Below are 12064 nucleotides of genomic sequence, written 5' to 3'. Positions count from 1 at the left end.
AATGAAATATTTGCAGAAATGTGAGGGGTGTACTCACTTTTGTGATACACTGTATACTGTATATAGAGAGAGACAGTCGGAGTCAACGTGTTCGTGGCGTCACGTTTCGCGAATTTCAGTTTGTAATCCAAAATTTGTTCGTACGTTACGTTAAATGAACGCTCGTAACCCAAAATGTTCGTATGGTAAACGGTTCGTAAGTCAAGGGTCCGCTGTACATAATTTTTGTGTAATATTTGTGTGTACATTTAAGTACTTTAATTTTAATAAATAAAGACATTTACATTATAAAACTTTGATGTTTACAAGCTGTAGTCCAGACTACACAAGACGAAAGTAAAAGAAAATGTCATTTGACAAGTTCAGCGTGGTGTGAAGGCATCTTCTCACCATGATCCTGCCGAATCCTCTCCTGCTCCGAGTGAGCCGCCGCTGCCATGTTTAATCGACTCAGCCATCTGCGTGTTGACAGGAAAAAACAGCAGTCACCTGCAGAGCTGCTAAATGCTACCTAAATATTACTCAAACATGAAAGAACTGCTAAACTGCTGAACCACTCAGGTGTAAAAAGCTAATTGCAATAATGTAAAGAAACAGTTCCATGCTGCAGCTTTACGCTCACTCACCTGTTCATATCATCCACATTATCTGCTGCAAAGTAGAAGCTCTTGATTTTGGGATGGCAGGCCTTAAATGCACTTTAGAGAAAATGATAAACAATAAAAATGAGCATTTTTTTCCTTTAAGGAGGCACATCTGCTAAAAAAAGAATACAAATTGTACGTACAACTTTTTGCGACATTCATTTGCTTGGTCGATTTTGAACTCAGGGAGGCAGACGAACCCCTCGGCCTTCTCGTTCTGCAAAAGGCAAAATCATGTGACCATATCATCATGTTGGCTCCCTCATAGTCATTACAACAGCAACACCTAGTGTCTGGAAACTGAGCTGACATGAGCGGTGGAGAAATACAGAGAGCATAGTCTGCATGTCCGCATGCGTAAAAATCAACAATCAGCAGCTTTTTTTCACCAGACAGGGGCAGACACTATGCTGTCTGTATTTCTTCTGCTCGATCAGCGTGGATTTCGCACATGCAATCATTTTTTTTTATTCTGTTCTGTTCATATTCAATGACTTACCTCCTCGTTGTTGTACCAGTACAGACAAGCATCCTTCAGCACCACCCAGTATTTCTTCCACTTCTGAGAAAAGTAGCTCTTGGCGTCCTTTTTTTTCCAGAGCCAGCCTGCACAGTCTCCCTGTCCTAAATCTTTACAGGAAATCCTTCGCTTACTGACAGAAGGCACCGGGCCTGCTAGAAAATAAAAAGAATAAAATAATTAATTTGTTAATTTCAGCTATGATAAGAGCTAATTCTGAGAAGAACATACAGTAACTCACTTTTTAACTTATTTTTTGACCTCGACAGCATTGAAGACTGATCAAACGTCTGCAAGAAAGAATCACTGTTTAATAAGTCGGTAAATAATTAAATGTACACAATTTTTACATCCACTTGACTGAGCGTAGGGTGGGATGAATGTATGGGTTTGAATCTGTTAATAAGCTGAAGCAGCTAAGCCAGATACTGTTTAAAATTGTGTGCATATATTAGAGTATTTAAGGTAATTAAAATATTATTATACAAAATGTACAAACGTTTTTAAACTTATCCATCCAACAAAGATTTTACGTCCACCCACACTGCTAGCACACCAGTGATGAGATTCTGAGCTCCCGTGTTCAAATTTCGGCTCTGCTACCGGTCAGCTGGGCGCCCTCTAGCAGGCACAATTGACTGATTGCCTGCAATTTAGTGCTTTAAATGTAAAGCAGACAAAATTGCCTTGGGTGGGAAAGACCGGACTAAGGGGTTGGGTTATCAACGCTGTGTAAGGACCTTAATTGCCCAGAGCGCCTGTACTAAAAGTGGAGGAGCGCAGGGAACAGGGTGTGGCTCTCCCTATGCAAAGCCAAATCTACTGAAGTATGGGTAAATAAAAAGGGACTGGTGGACTGTGCACACATCAGAAGGAGTGTGTGTCAGGTGAATATACACCCTCCTTGGACGTCTTCAGGAAGTGGATTGGGCTAAAATGCATTAAAATAATAATAATAATAAAATAAATCCCAATAATTACCAATAGTCCCAGCAGTGGCAGAGCCAATAGCAGTTTGGGTGGATATACTAATATAAATTACATGTGATACTCATTATCTAAGAAGCAAAGATTACCTACCTTATTTAATTTCAGTGGGAACAGTGTTGTTGATCACCCTCTTTTACCAGCATATTGACTCAGCTTTTTGTAAATACTCAAGGAGTAGGATTAAACAGCCATATGTGGCCTGCGGGCCAAAATCTGCCCACCACTTGCCTATTTTCTATATATAGCTACAGGGAGGACACACTTCCATAGATGGCATTTGTATTATTGATCGGTATGGGTCAGCAGCAATTACCTATGGATAAATATGTAGGGATTTCCCCCCACGAGCCAGCCAATTGCAACCTCATTAGGTTAATCTAACTTTATGACCTATTTTTTTTTTTATTGGCCTTCGGTTCGATCTCGATCCATCCAGCAAGTGACACTGGGCTTGGTGACTTGGAAGCTGGTGTCAGAGTGCAGGGTCAGCCATTGTATGGCACCTCTGAAACAGACAGAGACCCAACAGGATCGGGATTTGGACTGACAATCTTCTGATTGATAGCCCAAAGCTCTACTACTGTTTCTGAAGAGACAATTTTAAAGTGGAGGGCTACTTTCTCACATGACAGCCTCTAAGCTTAAGGAGATATAAGGTGGCATGGTGGCTCAGTGGGTAGCACTGCCGACTCACAGCAAGAAGGTCCCGCGTTTGATCCCCAAGTGGGGCGGTCCGGGTCCTTTCTGTGTGGAGTTTGCATGGTCTCCCTGTAAAGTTTGCTTGGCTGTTGGCTATGACACAAATGTTCCAGCAGTTTTGTGGTTCTTGGAACATGTCTGACCATCTGGACGAATTTCCCCCTGACAGTCAGTGACAGTTTGGTTTTCTTGTACTTTGTAATGATTGGTGTTACTGGTAAAGTAACCCTATTTATATGGGCACAAAAAAAATCACCAGTTCTAGTCAGTCATTGCTAAGGTTTAAGAACTTTGTACACTGTCAAGTAGCTGAATGCCATTGTAGGTCTTTCTATATCTATCTAGGTCTTTCTATACCACCAAATTCAATAATCGATGTTGCTGAATGTATATTTTTATTCCGGCCTATTAAACCTATAAAAGAACTCAAATTCTTGAATGTTTTTTAAACAAGTAAGTATAATCTGGCTGATCCATTCCATTTGTGGTTCTAGAAAAATCGTAAAAATTGGATTTTCCACAGAACCGTTGTGTTCACTAACTAAATGTGGTGACACTAACCTGATAGATGGAGGAAGTTTCTGAGGTGGGTGTGGTTATCGAATCCTGTCTCATCATCTCCACTTGATGGGCAGGAACCAGGGCATATCGAGCAGGGCTACTTCCTTTCTCATTTTTCCTCCTGCTCCGCCTACTGCTGCTCCGTCCAATCACATACTCGTCAGGCATTGGCTTGTCTTCACCAACGTAACGAATCAGGGAATTTTCTGTGTACACAGTGATGTGATGATTAACAAGTGGGAATTGGTGGTGCATGGTGCATGTACAATTAAGCTGCATGGCTTACCATCTGCCCACTGGTGTATTACAGAGCGACTGTTCATATCACATTTATGAGTAATACAATGTAGTGGTGACACGAAATGATTACTGATGTCGAGTTATAAATAAACACACACAATTCTGCCATTGTGACTAAACAGTCCGTTCTCGCTGCACCTACTCAGTTTGCCACGAAGCCCCCACAGCCACGGATCTAGCCTGGAGTTTCCATGGCAATAGAATAGCACAAAATTTTGAATTCCTCAGACAAAGGGAATTACAGACATGCAGAGGGAGGTTTGGCGAAGGAAACAGGAGAGGGCGTGAGGGAGGGAGGATCGACACAGAGCAAAACCACAAATCGGACAGCATGGTCTGAGAGGGGTGAAGGGAAACCGATGGAACTGGATTAGGATTCATGGGCTCAGTAAGACTGAAGGAAGGAGGCTGAAACGTCCCCTGCTTTCGCACTGTCTCTGTCGTTCCCGCCTCCCTCACCCACCTCTCCTGAGCTCCTTCTTCAGCTTGGCTGGGTCTTCGTAGTCTCCCACCCAGTTATACTCCACCGGCATGGAGACGGGCCTCAGCCTGCCTGCCTCACACAGAATCATACAATGCTAAATACCACACTGCCAACTTCAAGACTGTTTACAGGGCAATAAAAAGCATCAGAACTGGATTTTGTACAGTACAAGTGTCACAGTTCTTCATCATTTTACCAGTCTCACAGGTCATACACACACACTCACACATTTACATTCTTGTGTAAGAAAGGTATCATGGCATTCTTAGGATCTCAATTATTTTCTTTGACTACATGATCATAGAGAACACAAGCTTCTTTCCCCTAGAATTATGTCATCATGGGCTTAGAAGCTGCCATGCAAACAAGTTTGAGTGAAGTTATATCAGATACGGCAGTTGTAACTGCTGGTTCAAGCTGCTTGCATTATATTTGGTCACAATTAAAAGTCACTTTGGATAAAAGCGTCTGCTAAATGCCATAAATGCAAAGATTTTGGGTAATTACATACACAAAGAAAACTTTGGCTTAATTCCTGCACGGCAAGTTGGTTCGAGTGTAGACAGTGACAGCAGAAACAGTGTTCCAGCAACTTCTACTTCATAGTAGATTTTCTTTCAAATTTCTAGACCCTCATATAAATAATCTAAATTGCTTTATGTACATTTTTCCCAATTTTTCTCCCAATCTAGTCATATACACTTACCCGATTGCATTACGCTTTCTGTTGCTGATCTCCACTCCTGATTGAGGAGAGCGAGACTGAAACACGCCCTCTCCAACATGAGTACAGTACCAACTGCATCTTTTCACCTGCACGAGTCGAGTTCATACGCGGATCAGCTTTGTGTACAGAGAGCCACACCCTGATCAACACATTATTCCTCGACCCTGTGCAGGCGCCAACAATCAGCCAGCAGAGGTCGTAATTGCATCAGTTATGAGGTCCCTATCCGGCTTCCCACCCTGTGTAAACAACAAGCCAATCGTTGTTCATGTAACCACCCAGCCCAGCTGGATGGCAGAGCTGAGATTCGAATTGACAAGTTTGAAATGTCAGCTCTGGTGCGCTAGCGTGTTTTACTGCTGCACCACCTGAGCGGCTTGTCTATTTTTTTTAAATCCACAATAAACTGAATGATTTTTTGGTTTGTGTCATTTCAGTCATTCAGTCACAGAGAAAGTACAGCTGAAGAAGTAATTTACATTGTCAGACTGCAATGACATTCATGAGCTTTACAAGTGTATGTAAACTTTTGACTTCAAATGTATATAAAGAACTCAGTGATTTAACAGAGACTTTGTTTTTTAGGTTTAGGTTTGGTATAGGACTATACAGAATTAGGTAGCATAATAGCATTATAGGCAAGGTTTGAACTCAGGGAGCCAGGACTCTGGTCTGTATGTTCCAAGTTTATATTACAGATATTTACAATCATTTAAACCTTTCATGGGCTGCTGGCTGATAACCTCTAATCCAATGTTTTTAACCTCTAATGTTTTTACTGGAAAACTGACCCCAAAATATCCAGTTCATCTAATAAAAAGCATTTACCATACGTGAGGGTGTTGTCCCTGCGGACAGGAGGGGGTCCTGGGTTCTGGTCGTATTCGTAGCAGTAGAGAACTGCATCCTCATCCACCATGGGAAATCTCCGCCCACACTCCTGATCCAAGAAGGAGTTGGGAGACTCTGAACGCTTAGCCACCTCATGTTGGGGATGGTCCCCACCCGCTCCCTCTCTGCAAAAACAAGAAAAGTATGGACGTCTTTTTCCTGGGTATAATAATAATAATAAAGTAGGTTCTGTACAGAGTACAGAGGTTCTAGTCTGTCAGCTTGATGTAAACTAAATGGCCAAAAGTATGCAGACACTTGACTATGAGCTTGTTGTAAAGGTGTGTAATCACCTGGGTGTGTAAGGTTCCTCAGGTGGTGGAGGGAAGTAAAGGTCCTGCAGGGCGCAGCTGTCCCGTTTTGAAGGGGTGCTCATGGTGCTGGAGGGTGTGGCTGCACTGCTACTGGGACTCGAAGGGAAGATGGGCTAAGGGTAGGACAGATATACCACATAAAGACAATCAAAATCTGCTAGTACAAAACCCAGTGTAACCCAAAATGGTGTGAAGATTATGCTCCAAAACTCAGCAAAAACACAGACACACATTGCTTATGTTCCCTCACTTACTAACTAAACACTAACGGATATTTTGGGCAGCACGGTGGTGCAACAAGTGATGGTCCAGGGTCATGTGGACCTTGGTTCAAGGTCTCTGACTGAAAGGAGTTCTCCCAGCATCTTTGTGGGTTTCCTCTGAAGATTGGCTGGTCTGAAAAACTTGATCCACCAAAAAGTAATACAATAGTATATATAACAATATAACAATAATATAAAGAAAAAAATAATTAATTACTCAATTTTACAAGGGCACTGGGGTGTCACAGTGGTCTATTCACCCATCAATGCTGAGATTCTACACAGACATGATTGGCTATGTCTGAAAGAGGCAGATTGCTGAAGCCATGTGATGGATTACCGCCCTGTCCCGGGTGTGTACATGCCTTAAGCCCAGTGATTCTGGATGGAGCCAGACTCAATGTGGCTCTAACCGGGATAAAGGGGTTAATAAAAATAAACTGAAAACAAAATGATTTTTATGTAACCCTTACATACACCACATGGCCAAATATAAATGGACACCTGACCATGAAGTTGTTGGACATTTCAAATACATTGCATTAACACTGGTTGATTAATTGCCTAATATTGATTTACCCCCCAATCAGTTTACATGTGTTTGTGCTTGGGGGCGCAGCAGTCTGTTACATAGGGCGTGAAGGAAAATTTGGAATGCACTGCAGTTGGGAAGAGCCCTTCAGATAAAGAGTCTTTAACACGAAGCATCACGAAGCATGGCACTCCTCCGATGTAAATCATTATATTATTCACACCACTTAAACAACACTGCTGTCTATATTCTCCTGCTCTCTCTCTCACATACACACACACACACTCACAGATGCTGGCGGTACCTGCAGTGCCAGCGGCTTCCATCTCATGTTTTTCAGTAAGGCAGGGGTGGAAGTGAGGGTGCTCTGTGGGCGTTTCTTCAGTGTTAAAGACACGCCAGCAGGGTCGCTGCGCAAAGAGTTGACTAAATTCTTCAGCTGCCAGCCCACCTACACAATCAAAAACTTACTTGAACTCCCGTAACATCAAAACACCTCTCAGCTCAGTAAATAACTATCCTTATATCAGAATCATTTGAGCTTTTAGGTATATTATGTAATCAAAAGAATGTAGACACAGTTTCTAAATAGTGACTTGGTCTGTTTGAGCTACATCTGTCATGAACAAGATGGCAGATGGAGACTTTACACCAACACAGGCTATGAAACATTTCTTGGCTGATTAAATACATTTGATTAAAAAGGTTTAATAATGAAATGTATTTACAAACAAATTCGTTGAAATATACACCGATCAGGCATAACATTATGACCACCTTCCTAATATTGTGTTGGTTCTCCTTTTGCTGCCAAAACAGCCCTGCAACTGCGATACACTGTGTATTCTAACACCTTTCTATCAGAACCAGCATTAAGGTCTTCAGCAATTTAAGCGAAAGTAGCTCGTCTGTTGGATCAGACCGGCACAGGCCAGCTTTCGCTCCCCACATGACCAGTGAGCCCTGGCCGCCCACGATCCTGTCGCTGGTTTACCAGTTTTCCTTCCTTGGACCACTTTTGATAGATACTGACCACTGCAGCCCGGGAACACCCCACAAGAGCTGCAGTTTTGGAGATGCTCTGACCCGTCCCGTCGTCTAGGCATCCCAATTTGGCCCTTGTCAAACTGGCTCAAATCTTTACACTCACCCATTTTTCCTGCTTCTAACACATCAACTTTGAGGATAAAATGTTCACTTGCTGCCTAATATATCCCACCCACTAACAGGTGCCGTGATGAAAAGGTAATCAGTGTTATTCACTTTACCTGTCAGTGCTTTTAATGTTATGCCTGGTTGGTGTATAGTCATATATATATATATATATACTGTATATATATATATATATATATATATATATATATATATATATATATATATATAGTACTTTAAAAAAATGTAAAAATAAATAAATAATAATAATAATAATAATACTAATAAATGCCGCACCACTGTCTGATGATTGACCTGAATGACTTCATCACCAGCATGGATTTTCTTACAGCGGTCAGCCGGGGACTAAAACACAAGAAGAGAGAGTCTGAGCAAGAGCATAATAAGAGATGACAATTACGGACAGAAAAAAATGAAAAAAGTCAGGTAAAATTTTTCTTCCTGATTTACTCAGTTTTTATGTTTGAAAAATGTGCACTCACAAAAAAAGTTCAGGCCCTTTTATAAACAACATCTACAGTGGGGTCATTTAAATAAACAAATTCATATATAAATTCATATAATTCATATTTTCAGTTGTGTACATACAGTACTCATCATTTATTTTATTATTATTTGTTAAAAGAGTATTTGTATGGCTAAGCACTCAGTTGATGTTTTAGTTAATCCCAAAGCTGTTTAGTGGTACTGAGATCAGGGCTCTGTGCAGGACACTGGAGTTTCTTTAAACCAAGCTTTTCTTCATGTCCTTATAGAGCTTGCTTTGTGCACAGGGGCAGTCATGCTGGAACAGGGAAAACCCCTTACTAAACTGTTGGTGCAAAGTTGGAAGCATATAATTCACTTCATATAACTGATTTATAACAACTATTAGACAATGTTATAGCATAAAAAAGTGGTGGTTCAGTGGTTAAGATGCTAGAGTAGTAATCAGAAGGTTGCTGGTTCAAACCCCACCTCTGCCAAGTTACCACAGTTGGGCTTTTGAGCAAGGCCTTGAACAAGGCCCTTAACCCTCGATTGCTTAGACTGTAAGACTGTAAGTTGCTTTGGATGAAAGCGTCTGCTAAATGACAATAACGTAAATGTAAATAAAACACATGAATTTAATAATTAGAACAATTGTCCCAGTAATTTTGTCCATACAGCGTAAATGCAAAAAAAAACAAAAAACGCTGGAATTTATACTGGAGCTCATGGATGCACTGTTACTCATATGAAAGTCTGCAAAACAACACCTAGAGAGAACTGAATCAAACAACAAGCCTATTTTCAATCATTCATTTTGGAGATTTAGGTTGTTCACTAAAACTGTTATGAATTAAAAGCTGTTGATTTTAAAGCAGGGAGGCTCCACAAGCCCGTGTTTAGTTTCAGCACTGTTAACAAGCCATCTTTCCCTGGATGTAATCTTGTTAATGATCCAGGATGACCCTGTGAGACTGGAAGGTCAGTCAAGCCGGGGCCTAATTTTTTTCTGTGATTATATTAGTCCACAATGATATGAGGCTAACAGAACTGATCCAGCTCATGGACGCATGAATCCAGTCCTGAAGGTCTGATGTCCAGCACAGTTTGATGATTTCCCAGCTTTAAAAAAACATCTGGGTCAATTCATTTTATTTCTCAGGTTTGTTAGGCATGATAAAGAAAGGAAATGATCAAACTGTGTGGACTCTGGCATTGGTTGTGAACACCAGATGTACTGTAGAATTAAAGTGGATTCTCACCCCCTCGGTGGTCCCTGTAATGACATGTAGGCCATCGTACGTTGACTTGATGTACATGCCCTGCAGGAAGGAGAGGAGGAGTTGTTAGTTGAACGTGTCAGACAGAAAACATGCACTGCTAGACACTTAAACACTTATACAGTTTGAAACACAAGGATCGAGGAGAAGCAGAAAAAGAATGTGTGAAAAAGAAGGTTTATTTTTAGCTCTGCTCAGCCTCCATTCACCCCAAACTGAACACACTGCAGTGTGTATCTGTGTGTTGGTGTATGTTTGTATATATGTGAGTGGGTGGGAGCAGTGCAGTCTTAAAGTCACATGTCTATTACCACAAGCATCCATGACTACATGTGGCTAAAAGTGTGTATAGTAATGTGAGGGGGGAAGGTTCCATGTTACGTCCCTTATGTGCAGCAAAATGCTTATGTGTATATTTAATATTTATACATTATTTGCAATCATAACAATCTCCTCTTTCCTGGTAGGCTTTTGAAATGTGTCTGTGGGAATTTGTTTCCATTTAGTCAAAAGAAAACGTGCGAGCTCAGACAATTGAATACAACAATTGAATAGGAAGGCCTGGCTCACAAATGACATTCCAATTCATTTTAAAGGTCTACACTACGTTTGAGGTCAGTGCTGTGGAGTTCCATGTACCAGACCCTCTATGCCCATCCATTATTTAAAAAAAGTCAGCAATAGGATGAGCAGTGACCTGATATTTTCTGGAGGGTGGAATCAATATTCAACACTGAAATAGTTAAGTCACGTTTATTTGTATAACACCTTTAACAGTGGACATTGTCTCAAAGCAACTTGGCAGATTCCAGTTCCCAAACCCCTAATAAGCATGCAGGAGGCAACAGTGGTAAGAAGAAATCTCCCTACATATTCTGGAAAAGAAACCTTGAGATGATCCAGACTCAACAGGGAAGAGTCTTCTTAGGGTAGCCTACAGAATAATTGGATGCAGTATAGTGGTCTGGTGGTCTATGATACTGGCTAAGGTGGATCTTGCATTGCATTTGGCATGGTAGCAGCTGATTATGTAGTAAGCCACACCTACCAGACCCTCTGAAGATTTGATGTTTTCCAGTTGTATCACCTCCAGATGAGCAGCCTGGGACACCATGGGGTCTGAGGAGAGTGTGATTATGTGGTCACATACACCAGACAGCATCTTACACTGTTTAAATCAGAACAGAGAAGAGAGGAGCGTAAAGAAGGATAAACGAAAAGAAGTGCTTTTTAATCAGAATTCGTTTTGAGGAGGGTGAAGCTGATACTGTTCTCAGAAAACGAACACATGATCACTCTGGAAGAACTGGGATCCTCTTTTGGATTGATGTCTCAGACATCAATTATTTCTATTTCTATTTATGAGATTCATACAAGTCAGATTGGATTTATTGATCCGCATATATGTCAAACCAACGATTTCTCCTCAAGTCAAAGCATGCATGAACCTCCTGTGGACAGGGTTATATTTTATTTACTTTGGCTAATGCACCAGCTACACTGCAGCATACTACCACCATCAAGTATGACAACAGGTATGGTGTGGTTGGGTTTGAATTTTCCAGACATGCTTCAACCATTATTTCATCTGACCACACAATTCTTTTTCAACTTCTATGTCAATGTAATCAGCAACAAACTCCCGTCCAGGTTTAAAGTGCCATTTTTGGAACAGGGACTTCCTTCCTGCATGAGACTAAGATTATAACAATGTAAAGCTTGCTCAACTGTGTACAGTGACACCTGTGTTCCAACAGCTTTCAACAGCTTTTGGCTTTCTTTCAAAGCTTGGAATAGACCACTGTTCCATTAAGAAGAAGATGAACTATGCCTTTACTTGTCATATATACAGGGGTTGGACAAAATAACTGAAACACCTGTCATTTTAGTGTGGTAAGTTTCATGGCTAAATTGGACCAGTCTGGTGGCCAATCTTCATTAATTGCACATTGCACCAGTAAGAGCAGAGTGTGAAGGTTCAATTAGCAGGGTAAGAGCACAGTTTTGCTCAAAATATTGCAATGCACACAACATTATGGGTGACATACCAGAGTTCAAAGGAGGACAAATTGTTGGTGCACGTCTTGCTGGCGCATCTGTGACCAAGACAGCAAGTCTTTGTGATGTATCAAGAGCCACGGTATCCAGGGTAATGTCAGCATACCACCAAGAAGGACAAACCACATCCAACAGGATTAACTGTGGACGCAAGAGGAAG

The 12064-nt window shown here is 41.2% G+C and overlaps 1 protein-coding gene across 1 annotated transcript in view; it reads right to left on the bottom strand.

Moving 5' to 3' along the window:
* Window positions 1-12064, bottom strand: part of cnksr2b (connector enhancer of kinase suppressor of Ras 2b) — a 46255-nt gene that overhangs the window by 9714 nt on the left and 24477 nt on the right. Inside the window, exons 6-17 of the mRNA XM_063011197.1 lie at window positions 10895-11014; window positions 9829-9888; window positions 8375-8443; window positions 7230-7376; window positions 6110-6243; window positions 5754-5941; window positions 3415-3620; window positions 1406-1454; window positions 1144-1319; window positions 788-861; window positions 627-698; window positions 391-458 (exon numbers count right to left, since the gene is read on the bottom strand). Coding sequence (XP_062867267.1) covers window positions 391-458; window positions 627-698; window positions 788-861; window positions 1144-1319; window positions 1406-1454; window positions 3415-3620; window positions 5754-5941; window positions 6110-6243; window positions 7230-7376; window positions 8375-8443; window positions 9829-9888; window positions 10895-11014 — 1363 coding nt within the window. The remainder of the gene's footprint in view (window positions 1-390; window positions 459-626; window positions 699-787; window positions 862-1143; window positions 1320-1405; window positions 1455-3414; window positions 3621-5753; window positions 5942-6109; window positions 6244-7229; window positions 7377-8374; window positions 8444-9828; window positions 9889-10894; window positions 11015-12064) is intronic.

The sequence above is a fragment of the Trichomycterus rosablanca genome, chromosome 16, assembly GCF_030014385.1.
Source record: "Trichomycterus rosablanca isolate fTriRos1 chromosome 16, fTriRos1.hap1, whole genome shotgun sequence".
Lineage (NCBI taxonomy): Eukaryota > Metazoa > Chordata > Actinopteri > Siluriformes > Trichomycteridae > Trichomycterus > Trichomycterus rosablanca.
Note: the sequence above shows the minus strand (reverse complement) of the source record. Positions and strands in the feature narration are given on the sequence as shown.